Source organism: Labrus mixtus, chromosome 20, assembly GCF_963584025.1.
Source record: "Labrus mixtus chromosome 20, fLabMix1.1, whole genome shotgun sequence".
Lineage (NCBI taxonomy): Eukaryota > Metazoa > Chordata > Actinopteri > Labriformes > Labridae > Labrus > Labrus mixtus.
The window spans coordinates 9,125,235-9,143,550 of NC_083631.1; the positions used below are offsets into that span (position 1 = coordinate 9,125,235).

Genomic DNA, 18,316 nt, shown 5'->3' on the forward strand with positions numbered 1-18,316 from the left:
TGTTAAATCCCCCTCTGTAAAGTTTTCACTGCTTGTCACTCAGTTTGAGACCTTTCTGTAATGTTCAGTCGTGTCACGAGACCGTACTTAGGAGAAAAAGGAAACTTTGAATGAAGAAGTGAAATGTGAGATCAGATCACACATGAGAGAACGTACGGCCCACACATGACTGTCAGCAGCCTCTCCTCTGCATTCTCATATGAAACAAAATAAGTCTTATTGTGGTCAGAGCTCATTCATGTGACTCCAACAGCACAAAATGCAGCTCTAAAGGAGGAGACATTTGTATTTAATTTCCAGGATCTTCATCTCTGCCAGAGTGAAAAACAAACGGTGCCCTTATTGTAGAGACAGGACAGTGAATAGAGTCAGGGAGAGAGAGAGAGAGTGGGTAATGACATGCAGGAAAGGAGCCACACACATTCGAACCTGGGCCGCCCACTTGGAGGACTGCGGCCTCCTCACATTGGACAAGCGCATGAACCACTACACTACCAGTATCCCCTGGTAATCCACTTTTTACCATTCAAAGAGCAGACTTAAATAGATTTCCTAAAGACTGGATTCAAGAAAACGACGACATTTGAACCACATCTTGAGTTTCAGATAAATGTTGCTTTTGGAGAAGTTTGTCAGGAATATGTTTGAATCTTAACTTTGACGTAATATCAAACGTGTCTACCTTAATCAGGGCATTCTTCATCGCAGGGCTGTTGTTATAAAGTGTCTCTAGACTTTGACTTTATTGTCCCAAATGGGAAATTCTTCTTCACATCACTGTTCAGGTTTGACAGCAATCAACATGTAGTGACAGCACAGAGATTAATAAAAGTAAACATCACACAAAAACAAACAGGTTCAGCGAGGCCAGCTGTGGAGGGCAGGGATCAAGGATCTACCTCTCAGTGATCTGTACCTCCGCTCAGAGTTCAGGTGCAAACAGTCCGTTTATGTAGAGTGACTGCTTCTAATGTTCAGGATGTAAAAAGCTGTCAAACTGACATCTATATATTTATTTTATACTGTACTTATGAAGGGTTTATAATGTCTAAGAAAGCCAACAGCGCCCTCTGCTGGCTGCTTGTCTGACCTGTCAGCGAATCCTTCAGGATCTTCTCTTTCATGTGACCGACTAATCTGCAAATATATTTTTTTATTTACGTTTTCATCATAAAAACTAAAATGTTCTTCGTTGTTCTAACTTCATCTCTTTCTATTCATGTGTTTTGTTTTTGCAATCCACAATCCCAATTATGTTTTTGTGGCATGTAAAGGTGCTCCAGCATTTTGTATTACACGGTTATGTAACTTTCATCTGCGTTTTCTCCGTGCAAAGGAAGGTCAAATGAAGAAGAAAAATGCAAAGAGGATAATCAATTCTCACTGGGTGGTCATACGTGAGGATCGACTGTTTCTGAGTGTGGATTTAGATATTCTAATATTTGCAGGCTTTGGGATCAGAGGTGATTCAAACATGTTAAGCAAAGAATAAAAACACGACTCCATGTGTTACAGACACCTCTGCCTTTTAATGAAAGATCAGGTTAAAATAATACACTTTAATGAAAGAAGCAGACATTAAAAATCACCATAAATATGCTACATGATCCTAATCACACTCTGCTTTCTAACACGATTGAGTAAATGCCATGATGTGTGTAAGGGCGGCTCGGTGTAAGGCTGTACAGGAAACACATGAAGGACAGATCTCAGCAGCGTTCAGTAAAAGTGAAAACGTCCCAAAACTGTGCAGGAAACTCTAGATGTGAACCAAAGACTAAAGCAAAGACGTCTCAGCGCACACACACACACATGGTAAAACTCATCCATACAAGCAGACTCTTGCTCTAAATTTCTGAATCTGCAGGAGACTTTTGCAGGATTTAGCGTTAATATTTCAACATCCTGATTGCATTTGGCAAAAATAGAACTAAAGTTACTATTCTCATATAAAAAACATGAATTCACTGATAAAAAAAACAAAAACAACAACAAGCCCGTTCCGTCGCTCTAAGCATTCCCAAACCTCTGAATCACTCAAACATGATCTACGGGTTGAACTGGGTCGGATAAATCTAAGTGTGCACCTTTAACTCAAAAGGAAAACCCAAAAAATCTGCATTCCATTTGTAAGGTCAGATTATTTGACTCTCATTGGCCCCGCCCCCTAAAGACTGAGGCTGTTCCGTGGTCGCTTACGAGGGTTTAATCACTCAAACACTTGAAAATCCAGCACTCACACACGTGTCTGTGCGACTACACCTCCCAGTCTCTCACACACACAAACCCCGACACTCACTCGGTCCATGTCCCAGCACAACTAGCAGGCGGGATAGAAATCTCAGCAAACATGTTGTTGTGATCACTGGAAGAACATGAAGAACAGAAGACATAAGGCATCACATGCTATTCTTGGCAAAGCCGGACGAAGTGAAAAGTGTGGCACAGCGATGGCTCTGGAGCGGGATGAGGAAGCTACACCTTTTGAAGACGAGCGGGATGCAACTTATGAAAAAGTCATGGAGAAAGACGAAGGCTGCCCGCTCAGTCCCAGCCGTTGTCCTTTATCATGTGGGACAGCTCGATGATGAACTTCCCCTCCTTGTACTTCTGACTCAGCTCGAAGGCCTGTTCCTGCAGGGGGGGGGGGGGGGAGAGAGAGAGACAGAAAATATGACCACTACTACACACTGACATAAGGAGGGGGCGGAGCCTGGTGGGCCTCATTTAGGACTGCCTGTCTCTGCTCATAAAGTCAGAGCGAGGCACACAGGAGAGCGAGATTCAATTTACATTGTTTGTTGTCACAAAGCACTCCGATATGTTTCTTTTTTTTTAGCTGCCACCGTGACTGGAAGGTTGAGCAAAAAAACAAAACACCCGTATTTGGCGAGTGATTTGGCTAATTATCCCTGCCTTGGTCTGAGCTACAGGATCACCTAAAAAACAAATAATTTGATGAGTCGTTTGATTTGGATTAAAGACTTTTTGACCAGTGTATGCACATGTTTGACTACTGAACGTCTTTGTTTGTCTTGAGCTGCTGTTTGTTGTTTGTGTGACACTTCTTGTATCGCTGCTTTGACCAGGATTCTCTAAAAGAGATTTAATATCTGAATGGGAATATTTGTGGTAAATTAAAGGTTAAATTAAAGGCTTGAGATTTTTTTTGATCCAGCAGATGTCGCCCTTGAGCACCAGCATGAAACCAAAACAACTTGCGCTGCATTGTTGTGTTAGCATGCTAATGCTAGCGATCTTTATTATGCTCGTATCTTCACACTGCATGTAAATTTACCTGAAATGAGCGTGATCTAGAAACACAGTTAATCAGTGAGTACAGTATGTTATTCTTCTTTTCTCTAGTCCCTCAATTCAACAACTTTTATACACGAGGGGAGGAGTCAGCCGGCCGTCCGGGCGATGTAAACAAAGTGAAGATAGGACTCTGAAAACTCTGAAAACATCACAGACAGTGGGACTCGGGTGTTACACCCATTGTAGACAGTCATGACTCACAGAGTTATTTTCAGAGGATATACTTGATTTCTATTAAGTTAAGTTATTAAGTGTGAAAAATATATATAAACGCATATAAAGCCTTTAAGAAAACTTGATATTCATAAAGAGCAGAGAGGATCAAATCAAGGCACCGAGCAAGAGGTTAGACAAGAGCAAAACTCAGACTTGTTTAAGGATAAAGCACTCTGAAACTAAGGGGTGTAACAAATCACACAAAAGACCAAATCCTGCATTTGACTTCTTTAAGGAAGTTTTATAAAAAGGGTAAATATGATTTTGCTTTGCGGTAACACACATTCAGCTAAGAATGAAAGGAGGGAACACAACTCTGAACTCCCAAACAAACAATTGCAGTAAACGTTTAGCTGGTGGCTCTCAGGGGGGCCATTGTAAATCAAAACCTGCATCAAAGGCATCTGAACAGGGCACCACGTAAACCCCTTTGTCAAGCATAAAACTGGTTTAGCATTGACGGGGGGGGGGGGGGGGGGGGGGGGGGCTGACTTACATATTTCCAACCCAGCGTGGTGTGACAGTTTTCACAGTAGATGTCGGCGACTGCGTGAAGTCCCGTGAGCAGCAGCCTCTCCTCTGCAGGACCGCAGCCGATGTTGACGCTGAGAGGAGAGCAAACAAAGAGTCAAACAACAGCTCCTCTTCGATAAACAGGCGGACATTTAATCGCTCACTTTACCCAGAAGAGAAGAGGAATCAACTCTCTCTCTCTGACCGCTGTAACTTCTCTGAAGAAATAAAAAGTCCCTGAAACAGTCGAGGGAATCATTTCTAAGAAAGCTCTCAGCACAGACCGAGTTTAAAGAGGCTGATGAAGTTAGAGCATGACTAACGTGATTTCAACGTGAGACAACTTCAAGGTCCCCTCTGAAGCAAATCAAATTATCTGTAGAACGTGTGCTTTGTGCAAACATGTCTGATACTGAGAATGTGCTTTCAGAGTAAGTTACACTTTTTTAAGAAATTTCTATTTCAGAAACAAAGAAGATTCAAAATCGTTTTTATATAAGACCCACAAATAAAACTTGAGAGGAATCTGCTAATTCCTAGGACTTTTTCTAACTTTCATGAGCCGTTTTCACACACACACTCCTGAAAGTTTTTTTAGATCATTTCAGGAGGACTGCCCCTGAAATCCTTCCGATCTGGTTGTTTACATATGCACCTAACAGCTGGAGACTATCCCTGCAGGAGGGGGGTCCTCCCGGGGTAAGACAACGATGCAGAAGTGTTGGACGAAGCAACAGAGTCCCCTATGCAACGCTATAATGAGAATATTTTTGTCTTTATATGCGTGCAGACAGTCTATGGTCGTGCAGCGATCACAGAGAATAAAGGTCACCACCCCCTCCCACTGGCTCCAGGTGAATTCTCTTGATTATATCCTGCTGCGTTCTCACATCAGCTCACTCTGACTTTCTGCAGAATAAATACGAGGAGGCTGGAGGAGAAACTCCGGGTGTGGAGAGAAACATTCTGCTGTTTTGCAGCTCACCCTGAAATCTTCAGGAGTTTTGTGTCTGTGTGAAAGCACTGATGGATTAAAATCTTTCTACCCCGTTACAAACCTAAAAATGAGACTGAACATTTAGGACAACCACAGCCACTGCAGTCTAATCAACATGCACACATGTGGAAGCATTTGAGTATAAAGAACTTACACAGAGTTGAAGAGGTAGGCTCTGCCCTGGCTGCCTTGGAAAGACTAGGACACAAGGAGGAAAAACTGAATTAGAGAAAAAGAACTAACAGATCAACACAAGTTCATACGGATTATAATTGTTCCTGCGTCTCCAAAACCTTACTCTTGGAGATCTCTGATTTGTTTTATTTCAGTCCAGTTTTTCCTGTTTGGCTCATTCCTAAACTACGTGCGAGCCAAAAGCTTTTGTTATTATGAGCCGCCTGGAATGAGGGCGTCGGGCAGAGAGCTCACCTTTGAGATCAGATCGTCATGGTTTGCCAGGTGGGCACGGCAGTGCACGCAGCTGTAGCGACGGTGGCAGGAGTCCAGGTAGGCCTGGAACGTCTTCGCTTTAGTCAGCTTCACCATGTCTGAGGAGGAGGGGGGGAGGGGGAGGAGGGATGGCAGTATGTGAATACAGTGAGGTCTAGACCTGACCGCTCTGCACATAAAGACTGATGTGTGTCAGTGTGTAAGAACAGGGTTGTCACAACACCAGAATTTTCATCTTTGATACAACAAAAAAAAACAATATTGAAAAATAGAAGTTCAAGGCTCTGAGTATGGAGGGATTCCTTGTTTTCAGTTATCAAAAACTGCAGGTTAACTCCTGCACACTGTCCTTATTGCAAAGGACCAAAACAAAACATCACCAACATATTTTTGCACTTTAGACTGTGTGCAGGACGGAGTTTGTTTTGCTTTAGATGGACTCTTTCCTCTCCTACACACATGTCTTATATAACAGATATGCAAAGTATAATCCTGCTTTGTTTTAATTTAAAGAAACCTGCACACAGGGATGTACCGTAAGAGACATAATTGTCACTTCTGCATCTTTGTGAGACTCCATATGGACTTGAGATACATCGGTATATTTGCAGACCTGTGAATCTGAGTGAACCCCCTCTGCTCTATCTCGCAGCAGCTTTTGATTCAAACTATCACTGAAGATCTGTTTCTGTACTTAAGGATACTATCTATCATTAAAGGAACCAGATTCTATTCTCTAAAACTTAAACCAAAGTATCCAACATTTTGCCTCAGACCCAGCGGGTTAATCACTTGAGGGTTTTGAGGATTTCCTGCTGTTATTAAAAAACTTGAGGACATTACCAGACAAAAACTGGTTCTGTCTCAGATTTCCTGTATCTGATAGGAGCAATACAATGGTGCAAATAATCCTCTCTCAGTTCACCTGACCTAAATAAATAACCTTTGATACCGGCTCAAGCAGCTGGTCACATTCATATTTATTTTGGCAATCAATCGATCACCAAGTATTACAGACTTGTGGGGGGGTCAGTCATACCTTTAAAACCTCTCCGCTGACTGTGATCGGACTCATTATAAGAAGAGAAATCTTTGGGTCCCTGTCATGATTAAGTTGGACACTTTACTGACTGATAAGATCGATAAGAAATGAAATATGAAGCGTGTATACATCAAGGCTCTTTCTGAATCATCAAAGAACAGAACAAAACAAAGATGATATAATCTGAGAGAAGGAGGGTGAGAGCAGTCTGTCAGTGGTTGTAGGCGACATAGAACAGGTTCTTTTTTTAGGGATTTCTTTGAAGGTGGAGATTGAGGGGGGGTCTTTTGGGAGTGAGCTCCAGAGGGTGGGAGCGGCAATGAAGAAAGCTCTGCCCCCCCCCCCCCATAACCGATTAGTAGTCCTGCAGGGAGGAGGGGGCAGCAGGTTGAGGTTGGCAGACCTGATGGTGCTGGTTTATAACTATTACCTCATAAAAATAGCTCAGGACTAGAATTATCTTAATACCATAAACTTTTCATAAAAATCGTGATGTGAGCATTCGCAATAAACACATCATGAGAGTCAGAATTTATTGCTATTAAAAAAAACACTTTTAATGCAGTCAAGCAAAGCTAACTTGCTTAGCATGTGTAGATTCTACTTGTTGTACGGAGGCCATTTTGAAGCATCAGATCAGATGAACTATCAGCTACTCAGATGAATTAGTGAAGAGAAAAGGTTTTTGGGGATTTATTTTGGAGTTAGAAGCGTCATGTTGCAAACACAGGTGTTCTCTAAAACATGAAGAAAAACAGAAACTGAGTTCAATCTAATTTGCACTCTTTCTTTTTGTTTATTTATAGCTACTGATATCGTTATCGCAATATTACACAATGTTTATCCCATGTGTTCCTCCTATTGGGCCTGCTTCTGCACACTTCCTGGTTAATATCATGCACATTCCTGCACAAACAAACACTCTGAGTAGACTTATAGTACACTGTTTATACTCTACTCCATCCCTATTTCCATCGCCAAGTCTCGCATTTTATTCCATTTTAGAAACTTATTCTTAATCCTGCTGCAGCACCGCTGTTACTTTGTTCTTAAGTTTAATTGTGTGCACCAAAACACCAAGACAAAGTCCATGCATGTGTAAACATTCTTTGCATAAATCCTGTTTCCTACTGTATTAGGTCACAGTTAAGTCTTTAGAACAAACGTTTTGGACTGAGCTTGGAAGCATTATGATAAAACATGATCATACGATGTGTTAATATTAGGTCTTATTATTTTCCAGACGCATATTGGCATATTAATATTCTTATAGACTAATATGTTTTTGAATATATTGAATTGCAGCCTTGATAGGTGAGAAGCTCATTAGCTGTCTCCTGTGCAGACTGAAATAGCCTCCCTTGTCGTGCATTAATTAAAATAATTGAGACTAATGCAGGCAGACAGGTTAGGAGACAGGTTAGGACACGGTTTATCTGCAGCGACTTGCTTCCTGGTCAAGTCTGCACAAACAACCTGCCTTCAAGTGCTGTGAAAAAGATCTGAAAACGTGTTTCCGATTTAGGAAATCTCACTTGAATGCCCCTTTAAGGTCGGAATATATCGCAGAAATTTGAAGTAAATCACTTTTAAACTGAAACAAGGCACACCAATTCAAAAGTGGACAACATGATAATAATACAAGTATTATAAATAGAATTTGGGCCTATTTATATATTTGTGTGTGGTAGAAGTTGTAAAGATAAGTTGCTGTCCATGTAGAGCGACCCAGAGTATTCTTAGCAATGAAAAACAACAAGTTTTATACTGGCTTCAAGATTTCACCCACGTTAAGATCTACAATAACAACACAAATCGGACGAACGACTTCCAAACATGGAATCTCCGAGCATTCGAGCACCACGTGAACGCAGCAGCGTCAGTTCTCGCTTTGTTTGATGCAATCAACTAAACCAAATTCAAGTCTGCGCCATTTCTCTACTGTCCAACCCTGTTGACCGTCTGTTAAGTCGCAAAATAACGACACAAACAGCCTGAAACATCCGCCAGTTACAACAGAAACCGTCTGGTAGCTGTGACCTAGCTAGCGGGATAGCTCCGCTGTCACAACAAACATTAGCTAACAGCAGCTCAGATGCGCAAACAAAGATTTTATTCTGGGTTGTTCTGTCGGCTTACCTGATAATAAAGATGATGGTTAAAGTCTACACAGCGGACCAATGCTGCTGACAGCTGAAAAACGTCCAAATTAAAGCAGCTTTACGGTCGACAGGTCGTCTCGGTACAAACGGTCGGCCATGCGCTGGCGGCAGCTCTGACACACAGCCTCCGTTAAACCGACTCTTCTTCTTTCTTTAGATAAAATAAACCAGCTCGGAAGCTTTCTGTCGTCTAAAGGCAGGAGCTGAAATCCGACAATGCTGGCAGGCTGACAGCAGGAGGACCGAGCTGCGGCACCGGCGGGAGAAAAATGTGTTTTGTTTATGAAAACACGCAGGAGGAGGAAGTCTGCGGAGTGCAAAACAAAGCCTCTCCACCAATCAGAGGCCGCGGCTGACGCTCAGAATGTGGGTCAACCAATCAGATTCGGCTTCACATGAGCCTTGTATGGCTATCAGTTTTTACAGTTTATTAATGCTACACGTCCTGCTGCGGGATGAGGTATAAAAGTCCTTCATACTGGCTGCAAACTGACCACATTAACACACGTTTGTAGATTAAGTATTTGTTATGTGACAGATTCAGAAAATATTTGCAAACAGGAGACAGGAACCAAAGCAAGTTGGTTTGCCCCCCCCCCTTCTTATTTAGTAAACAAGACTACATAACAGATGCCAGGTGATAAACATTATATAAAGACAGAAGAGATACATACAGATTTAGATAATAAAGGAGGTACATAGTTACCGTGTTAAAAGCCTTTTTGTTTTGGTAGGGGAGAATGGTTTTAATGTATTGTTTGGTTTCATGTTCAAATACAAAGAAAGCGAGATGAGTGATTAAATTTGAATTTGTGTATATGACATTTTGCTAAGAGAACGATCAGATTAATAATAAACTGTTGTTGCATTTATGGAAGCTAAACAAGACATTTTCTGGACATTCAGGTGGTTTTGTTGTTGTGGTTTCATCATTTGTTTACAGTTCTCACCTGTGGCTGCACCTTTCCTTTTCCTTTCAGTGGATATATTTTAGGAAGGAGGTCAAGAAATAAATACATTTAAGTTTTTGTTTGTGACACAAGACAGTGGATAGAGTCAGAAATCAGGGATAGAGAGAGAGAGAGAGAGAGAGAGAGAGAGAGAGTGGGGAATGACATGCAGGAAAGGAGCCACAGGTCAGATTTGAACCTGGGCCACCTGCCTCAAAGACATATAGCACAACCACTAACCACTAGGCCATCTGCACCCCCGAATGCCCAAATGTACCTAGAACAGCAAGAGCCAGTTTTAAAACTAAAGAAAGTCTGCACAAGACTCTTAATATCTAAAACATTATGCACATTTGATCAATTAACTGATCTTTTCTAATGATCTTTTAAACATGTTTGAGGGGCAGAGCTGAATCCGAGAAACATCTGCTGAAAAGTATCTTTAAATAATCTTCTTTGTTTAAGTCACACCTAACTCACCTTGCAGGTTTAAATGGATTTATAACAAGGGAATGACATCCAATGTATCAAAATGCCACAAAACAGGGATTAAAGGGAATAATGAAGAGGAACTAAGATGTTAAATACTTGATTATAAATCAGAAAAGAGCTAGGGCTAGCTTGTTGTATGTGTGTGTTTTGCACTGAACTTGTTCTTTCATGGCATCCTACCGTACTTAAACAAGTTCTGAAATATTTTGTGTCATATATGAGTCGCTGTGTTTGTTTACATCTTAATCAGATGTTTGAAATGTATCATGTGACCATGACATCACATGACACCCTATTTAAGCACCTGTCTCATCTTTATCAATTATGTCCTGAGAAGACTCGCGTTGACAATCCCTGACAAATAAAGGCTTTTTATATGTTATCAGACTGCCTCGGACTTTCATTTTAAGACTGCCTCTCCACACTTCATTTTTTCTCTTTTAATTAGGACAGTCAAACTTTTTTATTAACTACTCTACATCACAAGATTCCAGAGCCCAAGAAGGTGTTTCCTGGTTTTCTTGTTTGTCTAATGAACAATCAAATCTACAAAGATATTCAGGTTACAATCAACAGCAAAGAAAAACTGCAAATATTCTGAGTTTCGAAGCTGTGGACAGAGAAGTTTTTATCTCTCTGCTGAGAAAAGTTTCAAACAATCATCTGTCAAACTGTTCCTGATTAAATTAAACTAATTATCTCAGATTTCTTGCATGTTTTTGCATCATAACGTTGTATTTTTACACTATTTAGTCCCAGCATGTTTTAATCCAACACCACTTCACCCATACTTCGGACAATGTGACTGATCGCGCTTTCTGTGTCGTTAGCGGCAGCTGAGGTCGAGGCTGCGATCACAAGAACCTTATTTCTCTTCTGGGTCACTAATTCAAACCTTTGCTCTTTGCATCCACTGATCCACTTATGTGCCATTAATTCACTGTCACACGGCCGAGCAGGGCAGCAAAATACAGCCTTTGTTTCCTCCAACAGAGAGGTTGATTATTATCACAGCAGAGTGGTCGGACTTTGAACGCAGCCTGGGAAAAATAAGGACACAGGTGAGGCTTATTGTGCACACGGAAAAAAAAAAAACTCTTTTAGTGTGAAACATCCAGAAGAGGAGATTTAATGAACCCTGATGCACGACACAGCTTAGAAACATCATTTTCTTCCACCAATCAAATGTAGAAATAAAGATACAAAAGCATAAAATGAACGTTACTCCAGGTTCTTTATTTCTTAAAATCAGCGTTTTCTGATCGAATATAAAATCAGTGAGTCAAAACAAAGTCACGTTATCTCTCTTATCAGGAGAAAAGAGACGTCAGGCGACACAGATCACCCGGTTAATGATCAACTCCAGCTCCAATCACAGCTTCACTTTGTGCAAACTAAGGACAGAAATGAAAGGAAATGAGTGTGTATGTCTTTAACACTCAACAGACTGTTGGTGGAGGCCGTCACAAAGACAAGATAAAAGACAAATCTATCAACACAGTTTGAGGTTTGAGATAAGAGACAGTTTTGTTCCTCTTACATTTTGGATGTAGAATTAGGGGGCGTGGCCTCTTTTAGTGACAGGTGGGAGCTGCTAGCTGTTTGCTAGGTGTCCCCTCAGCTCATTAAGTCCCTGACCTTTAACCTCTGGGCCGTGTTCGTGTTGTCCAACAAGTCTGACAGTCACACGAGGGGACTCACAGTTTCCTTGTGTTTCTTCTCTTTCACAGTTTCTTTTTCTTAGAGCTGCTGTTTCCTGAGTGTGTTGTAGTTCTCGATGTGTCAGGGCTCAGCTCTGGTTTGTGTTCCTGCTGAGGTAACTCGACAGAAGAGTTGGATAGTCGGTCATCACCCCGGTGGCCCCGACTTCGAACGCAGCCTTTATGTCCTCTTCTTCATTACACACAAACAGATGAACCTGCAGGTGACGGACACCACAGTCAGTCCGATGTCTGTGTCGGTGAACTAACTAAACAGAGGATTCAAATCATGAAATATATCTGAAATTAAAATTTAAGAACTTCTTACCTGAATCCCTCGGGCTGCGAGGTGATTGAACAGACTTTTCCTCATTGTTACTCTGGAATAACAGAGTGAATAAATAATAATAATGATTTCATTTTTACAATAACAGCATCATTTCTTCCCCTAAATGTGAATTTTCTGCATGAAATGATGCCCAATGTTTGGTAAAGTGTACGCACGTTTCCAACAGAGAGATGATCAGTCTGTTCCTCAGGATGCGTTTCTCAGGGATGAACGTCCTGCAGCAGAGAGAGAGAGAGAGAGAGAGAGAGCAGAGAGAGCAGAGAGAGAGAAACAGACATAACTGTCATGTCATACATTCAATGTACAACATCAGAGAATTATCACTTTATTTCTCCCCTTTGTGTTATTTTAGTTTGATTTATGTTCATCTTTTTTCTTTCCTACTGGTGTGGTGGATATGTCACTCGCCCCGTGTACAGAGGTTATAGTCCTCATTGCAGTGGCCGGGGGTTCGAATCCGACCTCTACCCTTTGCTGCATACATGTCGTCCCCCCCTCTCTCTCCTCCCAACATGTCCTGTTTCTCTTCAGCTGTCTGAGGGGAAATTGGCCCAAAAATAATAACTTGAAAAAATAATTTCCTATCTTATCTTTGTCCACTCTCATTGAGTAACCTCTTTCTTCTCTTTTGTTAGTTGTTGCTGTTTAGTTTTTTGTCATTTGTGTTTATGTTTTGGAATTACTGAGATTAGCAGATTAGTATCTCAGTCTGCAGGGACTTGAATTGGGAACTGGAGGGTTGCTGGTTGAAGTCCCAGTGCAATGCGAAATGAAGATGAATATGAACACACTGAAGGTGTAAGAGACATGATGACACACCTGTTGATGACGTGCGGCAGGTAGAACTGCAGTAAACTCTCCCCCAGAGGCACAAAGGGCAGCAGGCCGCTGTAAAAAAGGAGCAGGAGGAGGACGCCTCGGCTCATGGTGAAGCTGTACGGCATCGAGCCGTTCTATAAGAGAGAGCGAGAGAGACAGAGGTCATGACAGGTCACCTGTCTGTTCAAAGCAGGTACATCTTTTCAAATTGCCTGGTTATTAACAGTAAAAGTTGTGGCTTTGTCTCCCCCTGGTGGTTCATTTACCGTCCTGCGGCACTGCTCCATGATGTTGGAGTTCACGGAGGCCCAAACAGTGAGCTCGTCTCTGTTGTAGCGTTTAACCAGGTCAGACACCTGCACACAGGAGAGCACGAGAAGAGGGAATACATGTGAGAAAAACTGAATTCATACAAGACGTTTTTCATGGCTGCACGGTGGTGGGTTTGAATCCCCGTCTGACAGAAGTTCTCCCCGTGCATGTGTGAGTTCTGTCCGGCTTCCTCCCACAGTCCAAAGACATGCTCGTTAGGTTAACTGGAAACTCTAACTTGCCCAGAGGTGTGAATGTGAGTGTGGTTGTCTGTCTCTAAATGTCAGCCTTGTGATTGACAGGTGAACAGTCCAGGGTGTAACCCCCGCCTCTCGACCAATCACAGCTGGGATCGACTCCAGTTGATCCCAGTCCACAATTGAACTCAGGAATAAAAAGCCTGAGAAAAGGGAGGCAGCAGCTCAGTCTGTACTCTGTGGGGACTTTGGTTGGGAAACCGGTTCAAGTCCCTGAGCGGACCAAAGTATGGAAGTTGGTCTGGAGAGGTGCCAGGCCAGATCACTTCCAGAGTAGTGCCGAGATGCCCTTCAGCAAGATGCCACACCCCCTCCTTTTGCAGCAGCCCCTCTCACTCTGACATCTCTCCACTAACTCATCTCCACAAGCTTGTTTGTGCTTGTGTGTGTGTGTGTGTGTGTGTGTGTGTGTGTGTGTGTGTGTGTGTGTGTGTGTGTGTGTGTGTGTGTGTGTGTGTGTGTGTGTGTGTGTGTGTGTGTGTGTGTGTGTGAGAGAAGCATGTCTCTCAGGGACTTTTCCTCAGGGATTACCAAGAGAGAACAGACAACAGTAACAAAAGTTAAAGAAAGTTAAAAGCTTTGCATTTTAGAATTAAAAGAAGCTTCCTGCAGCTTCTTTGCTACGTCTTCAGGTGTGTTTTTTTTAACTGAAATATTTGTTTCTACAGGCCGGACGTTTTTAAAGTCTGATAGCTCAGTCATGCATAGTTTAAAGTCAGGACCATGAAGCAGAAAAACACGTTTTTCTTGAATACCTCAGGCTCCGATTTTGGTGAAATGGTAGAGCAGCTCAGGGCCAAATCAGACAAGAGTATAAAGGAGTTTTTAAAATGGATTCTACAAGACATCATGTAGAGAAGCTTAAAAATGGTATGAGATCAGAGTTTTGGCTGCAGCTGTTTGTAAGAGCCGAGGAAAAGGAGGGGAGACTAGCAGGAGAGAAATGTTTTTTTATGTGTTCTGCACCTTTTCAATCAGCTGACTGTTGTTCTCTTTGATCTCAATGCTGACTGGGATCTCAGGGAACTTCCTGAACAAATCCTCCAGCAGAGCGAACTTCCTGTCTGCACCGCTGCTGAAACGACCTGCAGACAGGAGGAAGGCAGGACCGAAATACAGAGATTATAAAACTATACAGACACACACACAGATACACACAGTCTCACTGACCCACTTCTTCATTATGTGGCGTTTTGTTAATGATTAAAAGTTAAAGAATGAGGGGAGAAACTCACCTGCATAAAACGTCACCTCCAGTCTCTCCTTATACACAGGAAGGTCCTGAACACAGAAATATGAGACACATTGTTGATCCAGTTTTATTTAAGACATCTTAGGAGATTTATTGGGGATCATAAGGGGATATGATTATGATACAAATGTACATGATGAGCTCCCACCTGTAGGTTTAGTGAGGACATGCTGACGTCATGTCCGGTCTGCCTCAGCAGGTTCTCGTCGTGCGACACCACCACGTGTCCGTCGTGTGTCAGGTGACAGTCGAGCTCGATCATCTGCGTGCCCTGCTCAACGGCACTGCAGACAGAGGAACAGACGGAGGAGGGATTAAACACCGAGTCATTAAAGAGCCGTTTAGCAGATATGTGTAAATTCAATCAGGATCCTCATGACGTCATACAACCCCACTTAGGAAAAAAAACAGCAACTATCCCTTTAAATGCACAGACAAAATATTAAGCAAATACAGAAGTGCAGTTCCTCGAGTGTCCACTTGAGGCTGCCTCCAAAAGATGCAGAAGTCACATCCATATTAAAATGTCAGTTTTTACAGCAGATATAAACATGTTTACAGCGATTTTGTCCTGATTATTTTATGTCTTTATTGGCGTACCCGTTTCTATTTAAAGAAGCTTAAAAGTGATAATAGGTAAAAAGGTATAATAAGGGTTGTGACCTGTGGCTTAGGGGTTTGAAATAAGTCCTGATTTTACACTCACTGTGTGAACGCATCCATCGTGCTCTCTATCCTCTCTCCACATCCTGAAAACAAACAGAGGGCTTCGTTAACGCTCTTAAACAATACAGGAACCTCCTGAATGAAGCATGTTCCAAAAACTGCAGTTCCTCCAGTGTCCACTAGAGTCTGTCTCCTGCAGTGAGTCAGTCTCCATAGAGCCCCATGTTAAAATGTCCAACTTTACAGCTGCAGTTCCTCCAGTGTCCACTAGAGTCTGTCTCCTGCAGTGAGTCAGTCTCCATAGAGCTCTATGTTAAAATAAACATGTTTACAGTCTGGTATAAAAACAGTTTGAGTCTCTAGATCTCATTTCTCTCTTCAACTGTACGGGCTGAATGTTTATACAACTCACCTGTTTACATTATATTAAGGCTTAAAGGGATGTAGAATTAGGGGGCGTGGCCTCTTTGAGTGACAGGTGGGAGCTGCTCGCTGTCTGCTAGGTGTCCCCTCAGCTCATTCAGTCCCTGACCTTTAACCTCTGGGCCGTGTATATGTTGTCCAACAAGTTTGAGCTCCACTTTTTTTTACAACCAGTCACATTAGAACTTTATTTTATTTACATGGTAGCGACAATCAGCAGCTATCTGAGTCTGTTCCATACATTTATTTATCTATGAGGTATGTGAATGCTCCTGCTCCTGCTGCACCTCCTCCTCTCTTACCTCCTCTGTGTGAGATGTGGGTGCAGTAGAATGCCGTGCGTTTCCTCCTGTGCAGAACGAGCGGGTTCTTCAGCAGGTACACCGAGGTCAGAGCGTATCCACCCAGAGCGGGGAGGATGAAGAAGAGGAAACTGCTCATCCTCCTCTTACAAACACAAACACAAAGTCTACCGAGCCTCCCACTGCAAGATCCACCGCAGAGATCAAACACAACCCCAGACAGGTCTCCAATAAATCCTGCAAATCTGTATCAGGTAGAAGAGATCAGATCCACAGCTCTGACCGAGGACAAACTTCTCTCCGCTTTCTGTGAAACTCCAGAAAATAACAGACGAGCGAGACAGTAAGTAAATCTCCTTTAGCTTCACTTTGAGGCTCCTGAAACCTTCAGCGCTGTAAAGATCTGTTAATGAAGCACCAGCTCGTCACCTGCAGGTCACCTCCCCCTCTCTCTCTGTCAGGCCTCTCCCCTGCCTGTGGCAATACTCTCTCTCTCTCTTTACTCTGTTGTCACACTCATGCCTTTGTGTGTGTGTGTGTCATACCTGTTCACTGAACGTTTGCCAACATTTTCACAGGATTTATTTTAATCTTCCTCATTGTTGTGCGCATCAGGCTCATTTGTACTCTCACACCACACTTCTTGATGTTATGATTACACTAAATCTTCTTGTTTATAGATTATATGTGACCGGGAGGAACTCCAAAAACTCCAGAATGCATACATACATCAAAGGTCCTCCTGCGTTTCTTCTTCTGTGGTGCTTTAATAAACACATTTCTCTCCCTGTTCCTCAAGTACATCACAATGGGATGTTTATGCAGTATTTTTAATGCATGCTTCTCCTGTATCTCTAATGGATTTTGTCACAGATGGACTTGCCTGTGACCATGAGGTGACACAGCTGCAGAGATGGGAGAGAATCATAGCGTGCATAAATGTTTTGTGAAGCAGTCTCTGATGAGTCTGAATGTGTACAGATATACTTCCAAGTTTCCACTGATTCTTTTTTAACATGTTTGTTAAATTTCAGAGTTTGAGTCCAGCAGAAGACCGAGACACCTGACCTCAGACGCCTGAGTCATCGACCGACCGTTGATGAAGAGATGATGATGTGACGTGATTGGTTCATCAGATTGGTACCTCGTGGCAGACATTGGTTGAAGTTTTTCCAGGCTTGCAAACTGCTACAGATGATGGATTCTCTTTGTTCCTTTTTCAGAGAACATGAGTTATTAATTTCTGTCGGGACCTAAAGACAATTTCAAACAAAATCTTAAAAAGTGGATCTGGAGAAAATGACCAACCCTGACTTTAAATAATTGTTTTTAAACAGTTTCTTAATCTTGTCATGTTTATGAAGACGTGTACCCTCTTGGTCATGGTCAACCTTGTGAAACAGATTCATCTCAGTGGGTTTGTTACCTTCTTTTAAACATTAACTCAAAAGTGCTAAATGCATGAGAATAAGCAGTGGCTGCTGCTTTTGCTCTCCATACATCAGACTCTGCATGTTTCTTATAATCCTCCTGTGTGTGTGTTTGACAAAGGGGACGTGTTCCTGTGAGGAGGAATGTAAACTGAACTCTGACCCACAAATATGAAACACAACTTTTTAAAAAACATATACAGTACAAAGTCAGCAGAGTGTTGCGCTGCATTGTTCAGCTTCAAAAGCAGAGCAGGAATGTTTGAAACAATGGAGCGACAAACGCTGCTTTTCAACACAACACATTGTCGGTCTATTCACAGAGACGTGCGGAGCAGCTCCAGAGGTTTCTCCCTCTCTCAGGTCAAATGTGAGTGAAAGTGGCAGAGAGAGCATCACGTTCCAGATGTTTCTGTTCTCCTGCTGTCCACCCTGTGGACACACAGGTCCTTGATTTATTAGAAGAAATTTCTGCTGTTAGTTCACTCATGCCTACTATCTCTGGGAATGATGGGAAACAGCAGGAATCTGTGCTCAGACATGTCAGGAGGGACGCAACAGGACGAGCTGGTTCTCTGTCAGCTGAGAGGACACACAGGGAGATTTATTCCCAGGACTCTCTCTTCTTGTAATTTGTAATTTATTTCAAGGATAGCCCCTTGAGAT

The 18,316-nt window shown here is 42.3% G+C and overlaps 2 protein-coding genes across 3 annotated transcripts; both read right to left on the reverse strand.

Annotated features, from left to right (window-relative positions):
• Nucleotides 1-1,509: 1,509 nt before the first annotated feature.
• On the reverse strand, nucleotides 1,510-8,993 carry ypel3 (yippee-like 3). The gene is made up of 5 exons (XM_061065764.1): nucleotides 8,676-8,993; nucleotides 5,474-5,592; nucleotides 5,199-5,242; nucleotides 4,031-4,139; nucleotides 1,510-2,634 (listed from the first exon to the last, which is right to left on the reverse strand). The coding sequence occupies exons 2-5, from the start codon at nucleotides 5,588-5,590 to the stop codon at nucleotides 2,545-2,547; spliced, it is 360 nt and encodes a 119-aa protein (XP_060921747.1). The 5' UTR covers nucleotides 5,591-5,592; nucleotides 8,676-8,993; the 3' UTR covers nucleotides 1,510-2,544.
• A 2,362-nt stretch (nucleotides 8,994-11,355) lies between these two features.
• On the reverse strand, nucleotides 11,356-16,657 carry gdpd3a (glycerophosphodiester phosphodiesterase domain containing 3a). Of its 2 annotated transcripts, XR_009665717.1 has the most exons (11): nucleotides 16,221-16,657; nucleotides 15,536-15,578; nucleotides 14,978-15,113; nucleotides 14,813-14,858; nucleotides 14,544-14,662; nucleotides 13,275-13,364; nucleotides 13,009-13,142; nucleotides 12,345-12,404; nucleotides 12,169-12,220; nucleotides 11,681-12,058; nucleotides 11,356-11,534 (listed from the first exon to the last, which is right to left on the reverse strand). XR_009665717.1 is itself a non-coding variant. In XM_061026640.1 (10 exons), exons 1-10 carry the CDS (start codon nucleotides 16,357-16,359, stop codon nucleotides 11,930-11,932), a joined length of 948 nt encoding a protein of 315 aa, XP_060882623.1. In that variant the 5' UTR covers nucleotides 16,360-16,657; the 3' UTR covers nucleotides 11,356-11,929. The 2 variants fall into 2 exon arrangements, 1 of the variants encoding a protein (XP_060882623.1); XM_061026640.1 differs by having other exon boundaries at nucleotides 11,356-12,058.
• Between the last annotated feature and the right edge of the window lie 1,659 nt (nucleotides 16,658-18,316).

What these genes read in the sequence shown, in the direction of transcription:
- gdpd3a (XM_061026640.1), bottom strand. Translation starts at nt 16,359, where the DNA reads ATGAGCAGTTTCCTCTTCTTCATCCTCCCCGCTCTGGGTGGATACGCT. An exon ending in ACAGTCAGCTGATTGAAAAG is followed by an intron (nt 13,365 to 14,543) that starts GTGCAGAACACA and finishes TCCTGTGTGCAG; the next exon opens with GTGTCTGACCTGGTTAAACG. An exon ending in CTGCCGCACGTCATCAACAG is followed by an intron (nt 12,405 to 13,008) that starts GTGTGTCATCAT and finishes TCTCTGCTGCAG; the next exon opens with GACGTTCATCCCTGAGAAAC.
- ypel3 (XM_061065764.1), bottom strand. Translation starts at nt 5,590, where the DNA reads ATGGTGAAGCTGACTAAAGCGAAGACGTTCCAGGCCTACCTGGACTCC. An exon ending in ATGACGATCTGATCTCAAAG is followed by an intron (nt 5,243 to 5,473) that starts GTGAGCTCTCTG and finishes CTTGTGTCCTAG; the next exon opens with TCTTTCCAAGGCAGCCAGGG. An exon ending in GCCTACCTCTTCAACTCTGT is followed by an intron (nt 4,140 to 5,198) that starts GTAAGTTCTTTA and finishes CTCTCCTCTCAG; the next exon opens with CGTCAACATCGGCTGCGGTC.